Below are 19,031 nucleotides of genomic sequence, written 5' to 3'. Positions count from 1 at the left end.
ATGAGAAAGAATGGGGGCCAGAGCCCAGATGCCCCGGTGGAGTACTCAGGACCTAGCCAGGCCTCTTAGAGTCGATGGTGGAGGCATTTATTGATGGTTCAAAAAGGGACTGGATCCCGAAGAGTCCCCTCCTCGCCTTACCACCTCTCGCAGCTCTCAGCCAGCCAGGCCACTGTGGGCATGCCCAGCCCAAGGAAGTGCAGATGAGTCTAATTCAGTTTCCAAACTCAACTCAACTGACAATTTATTTAAGCCAATTGGCCTTCTTGCCTGCTCTGCATCACTGACTCTGCATGGATTAATTCAAACGCTGTACACCCCCGCTGGGCAGATTTAATTAGGCAGAAAAACTGACCTGAAGCCTCTGGGGGCTTGGGGTTTGGACACCAGCCAGGGCTCCCCCGATTAGCCCCACTGCCTGAAGCCTTGCTGGGTCTCAGAGTCCTCAGAAGGGATCGAGTCCAACCCTCACTTTGCTGATGATGATATTGAGGCTGAGAGAGGGAAAGTAACTTGCCAAGGTCACACAGCGAGTGAGTGGCCAGAACAGAATGTTGGTCCCTGTACCACCTTACAACCATTGACTTGTTCCTGGAACGCCAGACTGTAAGAACCACAGTGAATCCTTGAACAGTTCTGAAAAGCAAGTACAATTTTCTAAAGATGACTGTGACATAAATAATTTATAAGTGAAAGTCATAGCACATATTGGTCATTTTAATAGATAGTAAATTGCTTTTCTGATTTATGGCTTCAGGGGTGGGATTATGATAAAAATAACTTGGTGATTTATAAAATATCTTCTTAAGTCAACAGATCGTTAGTAGGTTTGTCTGACTTTACAGCCAACAGCCTAACCACCCTGGTTACCATAGAAATGGGATGCCTTGCTCTGTTGCCATGGCTACCACTTTCTAGAACACAATTGGCGGGTCTCTCACAGTTTGTGATTTGGTTCTGGAAAAAAAGAAAGCCAGAAACTACCAGCTTGGGTTTATGCTGCATTATCAGGAGATCCAGCCTATGTTGTCTTGAAATTTCACAGCGTGGTCGCCAGGCTGGGTGACAATTACCCCTGGGCTGCCAGGCAAAGCTCCCTCTGTGCTCACCCCTCATCAGCTAGCAGCCCAGGAGGAACTGACCTCATGGCTGGGGAAAGGAGACAAGGTCTATTGGGTGGCAGGAAATCAGGAAGCCTGTGGATGATGGGCAGGCCCTAGAGATGAGAAATCCAGGGGCTAGCACCATCTGAGCAGGGAGGGAGGCTGAGGGCATGAGGGAAGGCTGAGGAGGCAGATGCAAGCCAGGCTGGAGAGACAGATACTGAGTCAGTCACACGCAGCGGGGGTGAGGTGGGCAGATGAGGGGCCAGCTGAGTGGCAATGCCTGAGGTCTATTTTATTCGTAGTGCATGCATTGTGTGGTGACCATTGCTGCATCATCTGTGTACTCTGAATATATACTTGCTAGTACTTAATGGGAGCTGCAGGGTATGTACCTAGCAGTACAGCACCTGGGTGTTCATGCTAGGTATGAGGTAACCGGCATGTTTCAGTGCAGTCCATGGGCCCCTACGTTCTCTCTCTGTGCGTGTGGTCTGGACACCATGGTAGTTTGTGTGGCCACATGCACAGTGTATATCCTTAGGTAATGGGGTAGGTGCGAACTCTGGGCAGTTGTATTTGTCTGTGGTCTGTGGGTGACTGTTTCATGTCCTCTGGGTGACTGGGGATTGGGAGGCAGATAGCTCACATGGAGTGCGGCCCCTGCCCCTTGCTTGCAGCCTCTACAGGGAGTGACACAGCTCAGGGTTGCTGTAGAGGTGACTCCCAAGGCTTGCTGCCCTGGACCTTCCAGGCAAAGGTTCTCTCCCTGCCAGGAGTCAGCTGATCCCAGGTCCTCCCCTCCTATACTCTTTCCCCTTCCCTTTGGCTGAACTTCTAGAGCAGGTTGAGGTCATCTTTCACCCTGCCTTGTCTGGGTCTTCAAGGAGGTAGGACAGGCGCGAATGTAGGCTAGACTGTCGAAGTGTGCTGTCAGCATTGATTCCCTGAGCAAGGTGGGGCTGCATCTCCCTGCCCACCCTCCACACCCTCCCCACCTTGGGGCTGCTGTGGCTCCAGGCACTAGCAAGCCCTGGGCAGCAAGGCCCAAGAATTATTCAGGCTTGGCTGGTCTCCAGCCTGTGAATCCAGGCACCCTGGCTCACTCTCAGTGGGGACAGGCATAGCTTGCCCTCAGAGAGTCTGGGCTATGGGTGCCAAAGTCCAAGATGAACCATGCAGACATGATCAAGGTCAGCTCCCCAGTATGCAGGGCTGTGTTCCTAGTCCCAAGAGCTGTGGTCACCTTAGTGGTGGAAAGAGCTTAGGCCCTTGAGCTAGATAGACTTGAGTTCAAGCTGCAGCTTCGTTCCTAGCTTTCAACCCTTGGTTTGCCCTGAACTTCTCCGTGCCCGGGTTTCCTTTTTAACGTAGTGGGGTATGATCATCTGTCTGACCAGGTTGTACAAGGATTAAAGGTGCAGAGTAGGTCCTTAGCTTTGGTAGCTTTCTCCTCTCTCCTTTATGTGTTCAGCTTTCCTGTGGCGGATCAGAGGGGAGTTGGGGACTAGGCTAGATGTGAGCTCTTGCTTTGGCTGTGTGCCATGGCCGACTTGCTAGTCTCTAGTATGTGGCTATCTAAGCAAGCCAGGGGCACCTTTTTCCTCAGCCCTCCCAAGGGCCCACTTGGACCTGGATGTTGCTGGGGCTCTGCCTGTGACAAAGCACCAGGCCTGCCAACAGCAAAGGCCGTAAGGAAGGCCCCAGGAGCCTAAGCAGGGCAGGAGGCATGCCTTCTACCTCTCCTGGCTCCTCTGGAGAAGAAGCCCTAGTGTCTGGCTCTAGGCCTGGCTAATGCTGCCCACTCCTGACCCAGCTCTTTGGGCACTGGGGCCTGGAGAGGAAAGATCTAATAGGCTCCCCACTGATGGCTGAGAACCAAGGATTGTTTTCCTACTTTAATTTTATAAGACCTGACCTGTTTCTGAGCCTCAGTTTTCCTATCAGGATCTGTCCAATGAGAGGAACAAATGGGATGAGAGCTCTAAGGGCCTGTTGGGGCACCTGGGAGTGAGAAGGCTCCTGGGACATCAGTGCTTTGTCTGGGCTGTTCCCAGGAGCCTCCCTGAGCACTAATGAGCCAGAGTTGGAGACAAGCTCGCTGCCTCCCAGGGAGTAAATTTGGAGGCTCCTTGGTGTAAAGAAGTCAGGCCAGGACACGGAAAGCCTTCTGTGCCAGGCTGAGGAGTTAGGACTTTTCACAGTGGACAGCGTGGTCATGGGCAGAGCTGGGATTGCAGCGGCAGCTTGCTTCCTCTGGTAGCTTTGCGGAGGCTGGACTGGTGGCTGAAACCTGTTATCTTTAATAGCAGTGGCCCTGTGGAGAGAACGTCACATATAAGCAGAGGGGACAGAAGAGGATAGATGCGGGCTGTTTTAGGAGGGGGATGCCATGATTTATGGGACAAGGAGGAAGGGAGGTATCTCCTGCCTTCTGCCATTGCTCAGGGTCAGGAGCCCAGGGGTGCATTGGGTTCTGCCTCTTGGCATCCCTCTGTCACAAAGGCCAGGGAAGGGAGCGTGACTGGGGTCATGACCTGCCCATGGGGAGTCTGGGCTATGAATGCCAAGCTCCAAGATGGGGCCTTCCAGAGGGAATCCAGGGCCAAGTACCCAGCAGTTGAGGATGTGTATTTAGCTCTAGAGCTCTGGCAACTCTGGTGATGGAAAGAGCTGGATAAACATGGGACAGAATTGGTGGCCTTTTTCAGTTGCTTCCACTTTGCTTTCCTGTTTTACCTCTGTGGTGACCCAAATCATCACTCTCTGGATCCGTACAGAGCTGTTTCTGGAGCTGGAAGATCTGATTTAAGTTCCCACCCTGCCCCATCTTGTCCAAACCTCACCCACTTCACAGGACCGAGGGGGCTCACCTTTTCAGGCCACTACATTGTACTCATCTCTGTGTGTGTCCTTAACCCTCAGCTTGGCAAGGAGCTCCCAGATGGCTGGGCTGAAGTCTTATTCCCCTCTGTGCTAAGCATAACCTGGTGCTTGGTGAAGAAGAAAGGATGGAAAAATGGAAAGGTGGATGGGAGGGAGGGAGAGAAGAAAGATGACTAGATGTGTAGACAAAATAGAGGGAGAAAGGATAAAAGGAAGAATAGTGGATGGAAGGGAAGGAAAGAAGGAAGGAAGGAAGGAAGGAAGGAAGGAAGGAAGGAAGGAAGGAAGGAAGGAAGGAAGGAAGGAAGGAAGGGAGGGAGGGAGAGAGGGAGGGAAGAAAGATGAATGGATGTGTCAATGAAAGGGATGGAGAAAGGATAAAAGGAAGGAAGGATGAGTGGATGGAAGGAAAGAAGGATGGATGATGGACAGATGGATGATAGGTGAATAAAAGAAAGGAGGGATGGGCAGATTGGAGGAAGGATGCATAGGAATCACAACTGATAGTCTGGGATAAAATTTTTGAAAATTGCTCAATGCTCTAAGGTCTATAGGGCTCTTAGCATGCCATAATGATTGGCTTGGGCAGATCTCTTCTCGTTTCTGGGCTCAGGCTTCCCGTCTGTAAGATGTAGCATCTTGGACCATATAATGCCTAAAGGCTGCTCTAACGTTGATATTCTGAAATGCTAACTTTTCCTCTTCCTCTTTCTTTTCTCTTTCTCACAACCCGAAATGTGGCTTGGAAGGTTCACGTAGTTCTTGGCTTCTAGATCCCTTCCAGTTTGGGCGCCACGTCCCATGGCCATGGTCAACCCTGATAGGGCTGTTCTGGGACTTTTAGTGCTGCCCCTCACCCAACCAGGTGGGGAAGGACCATCACTACAAACTAAAGAAATTTCTAGAAGCAGCATGGCCACCTCCTGCTGCAGATACAGAGTGAGACAGTGGCACTTCTTGAAGCTATCTATGAAGGTGGCTGTGTAGAACAAAGGTGCCACCTATTCCAGACTGCAGCCCAGGGCTGCCTCCAGGGAGACAGCCTTGTTCCAGCCATGATCTGTTTTGGCCAAGCTGGGAGAAGAGGAGCCCAGAGGGAAGGGAGCAGCCAGAACATGCAGGCAGGAAAGACCAGCTGGGCCCCTGCAGGAGAGCTGATTGGTTCCATCTGCCCAGGGCAGTGCCAAGGGAGGCCATGGTATGTTAGAGTTCCAAGGAGACCCAACTTCAAGAAGAGACCTTGCCTGGAATACAGTCTGAGCAGGAGGGTTTGAAACTCAGCTGATTGATTCTCTTTCCTTGGGTTCCCATGTCTGCTGGTGGCTCAAGAAGCCCAAGGGTTCATCATATAGGGCCATCAAACCAAACCAAAGGGTCTCCTGAACCTTTCTGCAGGGGGCTCAGGGGCGGACCTGGTGGTTCTGGACAGGCTGGTTTACTCCAGCCATTTCCTTCTCACTGGTGAGGTCTGAGAAGAGCAGGTACCTACATATGTTTGGAAAGCCCCAGCACCCCAACAACTTCTTCCTCCCTCTCACCCACACTCCTACTCTGGGACTGGCAAGCAGCAGGAGAGAAGCGGATTTTGTGGTTTATGGTGCCTCTGAGGCTACCTGGTCCAATTCTCCTGATGCCAGAACTTGTAAAACTGTATCTCTCTGACAAACGACCATTTAGCCTCTATTTGAATACCTCCAAGGATGGTGCACTCACCTCCAGGCTGGGCATGTGAATTCCTAAGAGTAGAGAGAGAATGGGTAAAAAAGCCTTCTAAGGCCCTGAGACAGATATACATCTTCTTCAGTTCTAGATGGAATAAAACCTAAGAGAGACCCTGTGAGTGAGGAACAGATTTATGAAAAAGAGAGTGAATAGACGGAAGGAGGAAGGGACAAAGAGGGAGGATGTGGCCTTTGAGAGGCCTGATTCCACCAGACCCGGCCCCTCATTTCTTTGCCAACTTCGACCCCAGAAAGTTAGGTCACTTTTATTGGTCAGGGTGGCTAAATGCTTTAATCAGTTCCTGCACCTCCAAATCACAGTGGCTTACCACAGTAGAAGTTTATTTCCCACTCAGGCGATAGTTCAGTGAGGGTACTTAGTGGTTTTTCTTTCCAGGGACTCGGGCTTCTTCCTTCTGGTGGCCCTGCTGGCTCCTAGGGCTTCAGCATTTGCCTGGCAGTGGATGGAAGAGCGAGCATGGATGATTGAGTAGGAAGGTTTTATGAGCTAGGCCTGGCATTAATGCATACCCCTTTTGTGCATTGTCCACTGGCCTGAATTCAGTCACATGACCCCATCTAACCCCAAGGGAGGCTGGGAAATGCAGTCTAGCCGCCAGCGCAGGAGGAAATGAAACGCGTTTGCGAAAACAAAGCAATCTCTGCCCCAACACCTTAACTCCCCAAGCTTCTTTCCTCCGTGCTCTGAGGAGGAAAAGGTGGCTTGTCAGCTTGGCCCCACGTTGGAGGGGTCATCATGCAGGTGTCTTCCGACTCTGGCCTGACGGGGCCCAACACAAAGGCACCCCAGTTTTCTCTGCTCTGAGAGAGAGGGTCTCCCCTCTGACACTGTGTGTTTCTCCCCCACAGTATGTGGCCTTCGCCTCCCTCTTCTTCATCCTGGTCTCCATCACTACCTTCTGCCTGGAGACCCACGAGCGCTTCAACCCCATTGTGAACAAGACGGAGATCGAGAATGTTCGGAATGGCACGCAAGTGCGCTACTACCGGGAAGCGGAGACGGAGGCCTTTCTCACCTACATCGAGGGTGTCTGCGTGGTCTGGTTCACCTTCGAGTTCCTCATGCGTGTCGTCTTCTGCCCCAACAAGGTAGAGTTCATCAAGAACTCGCTCAACATCATTGACTTCGTGGCCATCCTCCCCTTCTACCTGGAGGTGGGCCTGAGCGGCCTGTCCTCCAAGGCTGCCAAGGACGTCCTGGGCTTCCTGCGCGTTGTCCGCTTCGTGCGTATCCTGCGCATCTTCAAGCTGACCCGCCATTTCGTGGGCCTGCGGGTCCTGGGCCACACACTCCGCGCCAGCACCAATGAGTTCTTACTGCTTATCATCTTCCTGGCCCTGGGCGTCCTGATCTTTGCCACCATGATCTACTATGCCGAGAGGATTGGGGCACAGCCCAATGACCCCAGTGCCAGTGAACACACCCACTTTAAGAACATCCCCATTGGCTTCTGGTGGGCCGTGGTCACCATGACAACACTGGGCTATGGAGACATGTACCCGCAGACGTGGTCCGGCATGTTGGTGGGAGCACTGTGTGCGCTGGCGGGCGTGCTGACCATCGCCATGCCTGTGCCTGTCATCGTGAACAATTTCGGGATGTATTACTCCTTAGCCATGGCTAAGCAGAAACTACCAAAGAAAAAAAAGAAGCATATTCCACGGCCACCGCAGCTGGGATCTCCCAATTATTGTAAATCTGTCGTAAACTCTCCACACCACAGTACTCAGAGTGACACATGCCCGCTGGCCCAGGAAGAAATTTTAGAAATTAACAGAGCAGGTAGGAAACCTCTTAGAGGCATGTCAATCTGACCTTTCACCTCTGCCCCCGTAGCGATGATTCCAGATTCAGTCAGACTGCTTCCTTAGTTCCGTGGGCGACCCCGGACCCCGCTCTCAATCTCGAGGTGTGGAGCCTAGGGGCCCAGGAAGATGCTGGGCAGCCAAATTCACGAGGCAAGAGCCAGCTAGAGGAACCTCACTGGTGGCCCTGGGTAAGGAGGTTGACGCGCTGGTCTCGTGAGGTTCTGAAGAGACGACGTGGCCCGCGTGGTTGCTGAGGACTCTCTTAGCAGGAGCCCGGGGGTGGAGGGGCTGCTGCTCGGCGGGCGGGAGTCCACCGTGAGTCTCTGACTCAGGCCACTGACCTGGTGTCCAGACAGGGCGGGGGTGGGTGTGATTTGGAAATGGCAGACAGCTTCTGATTTGGTCTTTACGTGGCTCCCTTCAGGCTGTGCAGACGGCACAAATGGTGCATGGGATCTGGCAGGAGGGTCTCTGCAAAGGCAGTAGGAAGGCTTCTCACCCCCGACAGAGCCTGCCTCCATAGCTGAGTAGCACTCCTGCTCTGATTCCAGCTGCCTAGCTCCAGGTGTGTCTTAGGAGACGCCTCCAGCCCTCCGTAACAAGCTTACTTCCCCCACAGCATGCCGATCCAACTCATCTTCTACCACCACTCTAGAGTTTAGCATTTATCTTTAGGAACCTGTTGGAGTGACTCTAGCTTTCACGTTGTCTGTTTGGGTTGATGGTCGAGTGGGAGTTTCCGATGGCTTTCTGATGGAAGTGGCCGGCGAGCAAAGGACTAGAGGGGCCACCACCCCGGGCAGCTTAGACGAAAGCGCTACAGACCAGCAACAATCTCCCACCGAGGGTTCTCCCCACCTGGCAGTAGGGACTGCAGCAGCAATACATGACACCCCAACCAGTGTACAACCACTTTCCCGTGAATTCGGTGGGAGGGGGGAGGGGGGCCATGAAACAATACTAGTCACCGTGGGATATATTCTAATATTCCATGGCTAGTGGTTCGTTATGGGACTATCTCAGTTTTATGAGAACCTGCACATAGCACATAAAGTTGATCACGGGGCTCTGGTCCGAAGATATAAAGCCCATAGTCTACCTCTACCCATGGAATACCATCAACTTATTCTGTGGACACAGGGATTTCAAGAGAATGGATGACCCAGAGAAGAATACAGCACTGAGCTAAGAAGGAGCGTGGGGTGAGGGAGGCTGAGTGAGTGATAAGTCACTTTAATCTATGAAGGACATCCCAGGTCCAGGTCTGGCAGGGAGCCTGCAGCCTAGCTCAGCCCTAGATGAGCAAGTTTCTCTCAGTTTGGGTGGCCTCCCCTAGCAGATGACTGATTCCGTCTCCCCTGCTGATATGCTCTATGGCCCACTACCCCCAGCCTTCTCCGGATGTGGCTTCATCCCACAGTTGTGCTGCCCAGAGCAATGCCCCTAAGGCCCACTTCTCTGCCCATGGGGGCTCACCAGCCCCTTTTCACACCCCCTGTCCCTCTCCCTTCCTGAGAGGAATGTGATTAGTGTCCTGGGCTGAGCCAGAGGAGTGCAGGGGTCTCAGAAGCTGGAATAGGGAGCCTGAGGTGGGGCTGGGCTCCCTGGCCTAGGCATGGCTTCTGCTTGGGGAGTCAGGCACAGGCTGGTGGAAAGCTCCTGCTCCACTTCTCTGCTTTGAACTAGCTAGCTGTTAGACCTCAAGAGCCACCGTCATGGCAAGGACAGTTCCTGGGGTTCTGGGGGATGGTCTGGGCTGGCCTAGCCCCCAGTTCCACTCTGGACCCCAGCAGGAAGAGCTCAGCCTGAGTGGCATCACCATGGCACTACTTGGCCCTTCCATCACATCCTTTCCAACACTAGACATTTCAGGATTGGTACCCCGAACATGGGTACCAGGCCAGCCTGTCAAGGATCCCCAGTTCACTCCAGCCAGGCACAGATTCCTCTGTACTCCTAGACAATGCCAGTATTCTCCATGTGCTAAGGGCACACAAACACACACACACACACACACACACACACACATATGCATGTGCACATGCATGCACACACACTGCAGATGTGTGTGTTCTGACATGTACACCAGCTAGTTCCAGGGACACAAGCCCTCTTCCCATGCTGCAGCAGACCTGTAAAGCCCATGCACTCCTGTTGGATCCCCTGGACCCCACAGCCATGGCAGCCCTGCTCCTAGGAGCCTCCTTGCTCTGGACCCAGATCTCAAGAACCCAGAGCTGGCACGAACAGTCTCTGTTGCTGAGGAGGGGGTCTGGACCCTCCCAACCTTGTCCTCTGGAGCCCAGATGCTGGGATCCTCCTGCCTTCCCACTGCCCTTCCCCATCCCCACACTTGATCTCCATTCCCTTTTCACGTACTCACTTACCCTGGTGGTGCTATCCTGATATGCAGACCTGTCCACCTTGGCTCTGAGACACCAGACCCCCCGCCCCCCGCCCCCCGCCTCATCACACACCAGAACACTCATTCCTCCAAAAGCTGGTGTGTGAGACCTGAATTCTCTATCACCAAGAGGGGTGTGGTCCTTAGGAAGAGTCCCCTCATCGCTGCTTCCCTTAGCCTCTTCCCGGTTACCTTCTTTTCTGTTTGCAGCCATCCACCCACCTAGATAGGCGTGGGGCTGGAGGTGTGTTTGCGAGTGAGTTGGGGGAGGCCAGAGGCGAGGAAAGCAAACGTGAGTGGAGACTGAGCCCTGCAGGAACTGAGGGAAGCGAGATGCAGCCCCCACGCTCTTTGCGGCCTCCCTCCACCCCTAAGGGCATTCAGGTGGCCTCAACCAAACCTGGGGTTCTCCAGTTCCACTTTTAGAACCTAGGTTGAGGCCAAGTGCAACATGCTGAGCTCTGAGGGCACCTCTCCCACCCAGCAGGACCCCAGGTCTCCAGCAAGTCCTCCCAGTTGCGGCCGCAGTCCCTTCCCCTCCCCTCCACCTCTGGTCTTCCCTGAAGCCTCAGGACTGTGTGACTGTGTGATGGTCTGGTCTCTTCCTCTGTATCATGGCTGGCATGGCCTCAGTGTTGGGGGATTTGTCCTGGGGGGTTGTAGGGCCTCTCGGGGGATGCCAGGAGGGCACCCCACATCGTCAGGGGCTACCTGGGGCTGATGGCCCAGGAGAAGTTTCTCCTCTCCCAGAAAGGAGCTCCCTTCCCCATCTGTAGTTGGGGGTGGAGATGGCCTAGACCTTTTGCTCTGGACAACTCAGATTGCTCCCTGTGTCCTGCCATGTCCATTCACGTGTGTCTTGTTCATCTCTGCTCCTGTGATGTGGGTTGGTCCTTTGTGGTGCTGCATCTGAGGCTGTGGGGTCCCACCATAGGTGAGCAGGGGGCTGGCATGGGGGAGGGGTGGTGCCCACAGGCACACGGAGCAGCAGCGAGGCCCCAGAGAAGACCTTGCCTGGGCCCCTGGGAACTACCACTGCAACCTCTGGGACGACTTTGGGGGGGAGGTGGGGGGTTCTCCCTTGAGCAGCTGAGTCCAGAGTACCCCTGGCCCCGGCCCGCCACCTTTCCCCTGCTGGGCTGCAGAGGGTGCCAGGGGTGGTGCTAGCCCACGGGGCAGGGCGGGTGTGGGCTGGGCCCCTCTGCACAAGCTGACCAAGTTTCTGCTCGGATACAGGGCCAAGGTGGGCAGCTGGTGCCCTGAGTCCACGTGGCCCCCAGGCGGGCTAAGGGGAAGGATCGGAGGAATGAGCCAACTCTGAGGGCCAGGCCTGGGTGTTCTTTTCTGTGTTGTTCACATTCTCTCTTTTCCTCTCTTTCCACTAATCATGTTTCTCTCTCTCTCTCCTCGTTTTGTTGCATGACTTGTGCCAGTTCTCGTGATTGTACTCTACTCGTGTCTCTCACAGACTGTCCCCAGTTAGCCTGGGACATTTTCCCTGATCTCCTGGCTGGGCAGATTCCTTGGGGCTAAACCCAAGGAATATGCCCAGCAACCCCAACCCCACCCCAGCCCTGTGCGCTCCCCCCAACCAGCGCCCACTGCTGGTCTGAACAGTAAGTACGATGGCGGTGCCTGAGACCAGGGTGGAAAAGCCCCGGCGCCAGGTTCTCCTTGCTCCAAAGTTTAAAAAAAAATGACCCTTTTGCGGATGCTCATCTATCTCAGCCCATTTCAAAGCCTGGAAACCATCTCCGTGAGACGCTGCCCATGCTGCCATTTCATCATCGCAAGCCCTCGGGTGTAGTGGGGGCCACGGGGCCCTGGGCCAAGGGAGGCAGGCTCCTCGCCTTCTGGGGAGCAGGTGGGAACAGAGGCTCCCGGGGGCCATCTCATCCGAGGGGTGGGGTGGGGGCAGACGGTGGGAGCAGTCTTGGGTGAGCTGACCCTCTGGCCTTTTTCACGGGTTCCCCAGGTTTAGAGAGTCGGCCCCTCCTCGGTTTCTCCCATTCCTACCACCCTTCTGGAGTTGGGAGGGAGAACGTCCCAGTTTCTGAGAGCACCCCAAACCACAGGTAAACCAACAGCCCAGGGGAGCTGGCTCCTTTACAGAGTGAGACCTAAATACCCCTGCCCAGTCACAGCCCCCTCCTCAAAGTCTTGGCGGAGAGGAGAAGCGGGCCCAGTGATGTCCAGAGCGGGAAAGGTACAAAGCTCGTATCTACCCAGGAGTCCCTGATGGCTGCCCCCTGGCTCCTGGCCCTGCAGGGAAAAACCAGCCCTAACTTTGGACCCTTTTAAAGCTGTGGGAGCTGGATGTTCTGGGTGCATGGCGCTGTGGGGCAGAGCCATTGCGTAGGACTTGCTGTTTTCCCCTTGAGGAGAATTTGTGAAAGGTACTATGGGCCCTGACTTCCACAGCCTCATCCACATCTTCCTCCCTTAGTCTTCCCTTCTTTCTCCCCAACTACCCTCCTCCTCAGCCCAGAGACCCTTGGGAGGGAAGCCAGGGGCCAGCCAGAGTGGGAGGCAGGACCAGGCGTGTCTGTGCGCACACATGTGTGCCTGCAGACACGCCCTACTTGCTAGGCAGCCCCTAGACCCTAGAGAGGCTCCAGCCCCAGTCATGTGGTGTCAGAGTTACCTTGGTAACTGGCCTTTCTGGCTCAGAGTAAATCGGGGAGTGAAGCCCCTGGGATTTGTCAAGAAACGTACTGTACGTGAAATGCTTTGCCATCTTGTATGACAGACTTTTTTTAAGTTCCAAAATTATGATGGGATTTTTTTTTTTTTGGATTTGCTTTATGAATAAACCTGATTGGTCCATTTCTCTTTTGACTGACTGCCTCTTTGTAGTGACATGATGTGCACACGGGCTGTGATCCCACCTGCGGACACGCTGAGCGTGTGCCCGCAGGGAAGGATCACCTCTGCGTGTAGTTACATGATGTGAACAGGGTCATGGAAAAGGCCCAAATCGGGAGGAGACTTTCTCCAGATTCCCCGCCCCCACCTTTAGTCTTTCAGAGAGCCTACCCTGCTGTGGTCCTACCCATGTTGGTATCATCTTCCCTGTAGGCTCTCACCCTAGACGAAGTCTTTGAGAAAGTCACGGTGCCCACCGTGAGGACTGAGTTGGCTCCACTCTGGCCAGGAAGACTCTGCTCTGAGGGCAGAGAGAGTGGGGTAGGCTCAGTCCCCAAGAGTGATGGGCAGGGGCAGAGGCCAGACAGAGCTACTTCTGCTAGCTCCAGAAGCTTCCATGGTGCTGCTTCTGGACTTGGGAGAGTGAGCTCCCTGCTCTGGCCACACTTTGCCACCCGCCCCCCCCCCACCCAGTGAACACGCCCCCAGAGCTCCTCCCACGTTTCTTCTCAGGCTACCACAGAGGCCAAGGCCTGTCTTCCCCACCTGAGTCCATCAGCCACTGTCGTCCTTACACTTCCATTTGCTCTGCTTTTTGGGTGATGCTGCTGAGAGGAGACAGAGGAATGGGAGCCCCCTCCCAATCATGACCCGCTGTCACTGTCTCATGCATACATCCCTGTTGTGCCTGTGCAAGCTGACCAGGCCCACTTGGGGCAGAGCAGGGTAGAAAACACTGGCTCCATCGCATGGAGGTCAGAGCGGATTGAGTGACCAGTGTTAAGTGTGTGTGGGATGGAGCAGGTTGGATGGTCCAGCTGGGTCTGTGTGGGAGATGGAGGAGACTGTGTGGCTAGAGGCCTCGTCTGTATGGGGATGGAGCACATAGAGCGATGAGGCTGAGTCTGTATGGAGGAAGGAGGATACTGTGTGACCAGGCCTCGTCTGCGTGGCAGGGCGTACAGGGGCCAGATTGGATCCACATGGGGGGCGGGGCGCTCAGGCAGGCTAAGTGATCAGATAGGATGTGTGTGGGATGTGAAGTGAGTGATCAGATGGGATCTAAATGGGGAATGGGCTAAAATTGATCGATGGGGTCTGAATGGGGCTAAGGAAGCCTGAGCTGGATATGGGTGGGAGGCAACCAGGCTCTGGTCAGCAGCAGAGGGGTCAGAAAAGGCTGCCCCTCTGGACTGGAGTGTTTCTGCGTGTCTGTCTGTCTTCTCCCTGAGCTCTGTGTCTGGCCTCCTACCCATGTCTGCATCCGCACCATCCTGTCTCATTGGCCCCGCCTTGGGCCCTGGGCCCAGCCCCCAGCACCACGCTTGCTGGGCCCGCCAGCTCATCTTTTTGCAAACTTTGAGCAAACCCAGGAGCCCCTCCTTTGCAGCACAGTGGTCAGCCCACAGGCTACCTGAATGAGCCAGGGCCCCCCAGCCTCGTGCCTCCCTCCATGGCCTGCTCGCTTTTTCGTCCTCAGGGATGGGCTGCCCTTTGTCAATGCCCCCGCTCTGGCCTTTCCCCTCCCCCACTAAACAGTTTTCAGTGTCTCAATAGTTTCTGCTTATATGTTTGAAGATTCCAAACTGAATGGGGAGGTGGCGAAGGCCGCGCTGGCGAACGAAGACTGCCCCCACATAGACCAGGCCCTCACCCCCGATGAGGGCCTGCCCTTTACGCGCTCGGGCACCCGCGAGAGATACGGACCCTGCTTCCTCTTATCAACCGGGGAGTACGCGTGCCCGCCTGGTGGAGGAATGAGAAAGGGTATGTAGAGGAGGCTGGGGCACTGCATCAGCCGGGCTGCCTCGCGCTCCTGCAGATGGGTGGGCGGGGCGGTGGGCAAGGGGTGCTGAGGGGCAGGCAGGCACACTGATGGGGGGCAGGGAGCGGAAGGAGCCCCCAGGGCCAGCCCCTGGAGATGTGAGTCCCTCTCTCTCAAGTGGGTTGTCAGGCTGGCAGAGAGAAGCTGAGGTCCAGGCAGCTGTGGGGTGGTACCTAAAGGGTAGATAGGAACTTGGAGACAGGCTGGCTGACTACAGGCCGTGACCCTAAGGCTGGGGATACCTGGGGATACCCAGGGATATGAGAGGAGTCCCGGATGCTCCAGGTTGCTCTGGCAGATGGCAAGTCAGGCCCAAAAGGCAAAGTGACCTCCTCTGTCCCTCAGTTGAGGAGGCAGTGTGATGGGCCTGGCCTGGCCTGGACCCTGTGGCCTTGGCCACCCAAGATTCATGTCCTGAACGAGGCCTCCTTTGAAGAGAATCCACAGATTAGTGGGAGAGGAAGATAGAGGTGGCTTCAGGCCTTGGGGGTGAGGCCAGTGTCCTTGCAGGGGGAAGGTGTGTGCCAGTCAGAATATTGCTAGTGGCAGACAGAGAATTTGCCAAGGGAAAGTGGTTACGCAGGACTCTGCAGCCCCTTCCATCCCCAGTGCCCATTAGCCGGGCCCGGGTGTGGTCAGCGCCCCCTTGTGGTTGATGAAAGCTGAGCCTGTGGTGGCCTCTGCTCAAGGACTCCTACCAGACCCTTATCTTAGGCAGACACCCTGGGGAAAAGATTTCTACTAGAACCTGACTGAGCATGGGCTGGGGAGAGGCTTGGGGCGGGGGCCCAGAGCACACCCTAGCTCAAGGTTTCAGGTATTGGCCTGGGCCTGGAAGGTGGAGAAAGCACAGCGGACTGGCTGGGCAGCTCATGCATGTCTGGGAGCACCTCACATGCTCACACGGGGTGCATGCTGGCCGGGGTGAGCAGGTTGGGCCACAGAGATAGTTGTTTTCAGAGTAACAGTTGGTGTAGCCTGTGGTCATTCACGGTTGCTCCAGTATTTGAAGTGGTTCGATAATTCACAAGGAGAAAATGCAGAATTCAAAATAAAGGGCAAATACAGAAGAAGAGAGGCAGCCTATGCTGAGATGGGGAAAGTCCTTTTGGTCACTGGTGCTTAGTGTGCCCACCTGATCCAGGCTGGTCTCTGCTTCCTTGCCCTGCCTGGAGGTCCCTTGGACCTCAGTGCGGCATAGCGCCGCACGCATGGTGCTGCATGGCGGAGGGCTGCCAGCCTTGACACCTTCCAGGGATAGGTCTAATGCTCCCCTTCGCAACTGACTTTTTCCCCGGGTGGAGGCTCTAGAATGCCAGGAGCAGGGGCCCAGGGGAGCGAGGGGGAAGCAGGTAGGCTGTTCCCGATGGCTGTGCTCTGCCTGGTAAGGTCTCGTGAGCTCGAGCCGCCTGCCTCCTTCATCCTGAATGTTGGATCAATCTGTGTGGCCTGAAAGAGTAGACAGGAGAGTCTCTTTACTGTGCTTCCAGAAGCCCAGGGAGCGTGGGACAGAGGAAGACCCCATTCCCTATAATGACCAGGGAGCCCAGTGGCAGCCACTGTCCACAGGTGGTGGTGTCGGTGCCAGTCTTTGGAAGGCACCAAGGGTGAAGTGTCTCCATCCACATCTCCCTGGCCCCGCTCTCATGGAGTCATGACCGCCACCAAGGACTTGCTTTTCTCAGGATATTTCCAGGCCACAAACCATGTGCAGAGTAGGACAAGAGTTAGGGACTCTACCTGTTCCCCCAGGAGAGAGAGAGAGGAGTGCTAGGCTGGCTCACTGCATGGGAAATCCAGCCAGCTGGAGAAGAATCTGCCTGCCTCTGCATGTGGCTGTTCTGTCTTTCCTCCTCCTTCCTTAAAAACTAAGTACCAAGCGGGATGGGAAAGCCAAGAAGAGAAGCTCAAGTGTTAATTGTATTCTTTACATACAGATCTTTGCAAAGAAAGCCCTGTCATTGCTAAGTATATGCCGACAGAGGCTGTGAGAGTGACTTGACCAGGCGGCTTGGCCGAGGACACTGGTGGCTATTAAGCATCTGGGTGGACCTGCAGCCCTTCCTCACCCTCGGACAGAGTAAATTCACGCCATGCAGGTTTGCCGGACGAGTCCGAGTGGCCCAGGCATTGTACTAGGACGGACGTAGCTTTTTCTACGGCCAAATGGTAACTGACCATAGAGGATTTCTTTTCCTTCTTTTCATTTTTTAAAATTTCATTTTATTCGCGGAGGGGGGCGGAGGGGTTCCTTAGCATGACTTGCATGAAGTTAAACAGAAAACCCAGCAAACCAAAGCCCCGCCCCTGCAACTGTATGATTACCCTGAACAACAACAATGAAAAGAAAAAAGCAAAAGTCCTCTATTTTCTTTCAAAGCTCTTTACTTTTACACACGTGTTGGAGCCAGACTGTAAGGGCATTCGGTAGAAACCTGTACATTAATGTGGGAGGCGTGGGGGGTGGGGGGAGGGGTGGGGGGTGGGAACAGATTGCTTCCCTTTGTGTACACAAGATCGAGAGGAAAGGTTCTAAAAAGGGCAGTCGGTCAGTCATCGGTCATATTGACCTCACCTTCATAATTCATCTCTCACGCGGAAACCGAGAACTTTGCTCCAAATAGAATTGTGGAAACTCGTACTGCCGCCTTCCTCCCTCTCTGTTTGGCATGCTTGTGACCCAGCGGACATCGCCCCAAGACCCCTGACAGCGGCTAGTCTAGGTTGATTCTGTCATCTTTTCGGTGTGTAGATCCAGTGTGACCAACTTTCATAACAGATTGTTCATAGTAAATAATCAATACCGTATGGATTTTCCACGTGTTTCTTTAGAGCACCAAACAATCAGGACCACGGGAGGGGTGGCCCTCCTCCACCTTTATTAAGGCACAACCTGGCACTGTATGCAATTTAGTACTTCAGAGTAAAAACTGCATGCCCAATGTTATGCAAAGCGATTCTAGCATGAAATAAATTTTGTATCATGGTTTCTGTATAGTCTAAAGCAGATTTGTTTTCCTGAAGCAATCGGAGGTTTGCAGAGACACACTTCTGCATCTCGAATAAATATAGTATTTTCCCAAAAGAAACAGAGGACAGTAGCTTGGCTTTGGTCCGATTCTAAAATTAGTGGTGGGGGGTGGGGTGGGGAAGGATGATATTTTTGAAAAACACATGCTTAAGTAAAAAAAAAAAAAAAAATGCAACATCTCGAGCTTTCACTGCAGCTCGCAACATTTCCTGGAAAGAGAGCAATGCTGCTTTAGCTCAACACCCTCCCCTCCCTGGGCCCTGGCCCTCAATAATAAAAAGCTGACTTTTGAGATGAAGCACGGATCTGGGTTTTTATTGCCTCAGGCGGTGTCGCAATTCGTTTTCTGGGCCTCTGGTCAGGCCCTAAGGAAGAAGTTGCTCCCTAGATACCCCCTGCAGATCCTGTTGGCTGAGGGGAGGGAAGCAGCTCTCAGGAAGGACTGGGCATGCAAAGACCTGACCTCAGATGAGCACATCCTCTAGAGCAGGGGTCCCCAACTTCCAGGCCACAGACAGGTAAGTGGCCTGTTTGGAATCGGGCCGCCCAGCAAGAGGTGAGTGGCGGGAGAGCTAGCGAAGCTTCATCTGTATTTGCAGCTGCTCCCCAGAGCTAGCATCACTGCCTCAGCTCCACCTCAGATCGTCAGGCATTAGATTCTCACAGGAGCACTGGTCCCTGGTGTCAAAAAGGTTGGGGACCGCTGCTCTAGGGGTTCACCGATACAGAAACGTCTCTGCGAGTCATGCCATATTCATGACTCCTTGAATCTGGTCATGTCAGAGCTCCCAGCCCCCAGGCAGACCATAGTCGCCACCCTCTTAGTGCCGTTCTTAAGTCTGATGGAGCCAGAGGCAGAGGTATGACTGACAGGTCTGGGTGCCTCACCCAGCTGCATCCCACTGGGCTCAGCCTGGTGGAGCTCTTATCCCATATCCCTTAGTCAGCCCGGAGGCATCTTGGAAGGGGTGGAGCCCTCTCCTAGGGATCTTTGTCATTCTCTGTAGCAACTGGATATATATGAGCTTCCTGTGCAGTATGTGATCCTTAAATTACTAAAGAAATAAATGCTTGGGTTGTTCGCTTGGCTTTGGTTGGGGGTAGAGTAGGGGATTGGGATTCCAATTCTTTTTCTATACATTAGAGAAACTGGGAATGAGTAGGTGGAAAAGTCCCTAACAGTCATGGCAGTCAACCTCTGAGCATTTTATAGATGAGTAACGGAGACTGACAGAGGGGAGTGATCTGCCCAGCACCACAAACAAGTGGGTGTCAGTCTTCCCTTAATTTCAATTCCTTTGACACCTCCCAGCCTGGCCTGAGTCAAATAAGCAGATGGGGGAGGGAGCTGCGGGCGGGGGTCCAA

At 54.1% G+C, this 19,031-nt stretch overlaps 1 protein-coding gene across 1 annotated transcript in view; it reads left to right on the top strand.

Annotated features, from left to right (window-relative positions):
• The window catches only part of KCNC1 (potassium voltage-gated channel subfamily C member 1), a 42,822-nt gene extending 24,857 nt beyond the window's left edge, over positions 1–17,965 (top strand). The window contains exons 2-4 of the mRNA XM_011378201.1: positions 6,581–7,514; positions 14,388–14,576; positions 16,572–17,965. Of these exons, the coding sequence (XP_011376503.1) occupies positions 6,581–7,514; positions 14,388–14,576; positions 16,572–16,636 (1,188 nt within the window). The 3' untranslated portion in view covers positions 16,637–17,965. The remainder of the gene's footprint in view (positions 1–6,580; positions 7,515–14,387; positions 14,577–16,571) is intronic.
• The last annotated feature ends 1,066 nt before the right edge of the window (positions 17,966–19,031 follow it).

Source organism: Pteropus vampyrus, unplaced genomic scaffold, assembly GCF_000151845.1.
Source record: "Pteropus vampyrus isolate Shadow unplaced genomic scaffold, Pvam_2.0 Scaffold334, whole genome shotgun sequence".
In the NCBI taxonomy this organism is placed as follows: Eukaryota; Metazoa; Chordata; class Mammalia; order Chiroptera; family Pteropodidae; genus Pteropus; species Pteropus vampyrus.
This window is presented reverse-complemented; position numbering and strand designations above follow the sequence as displayed.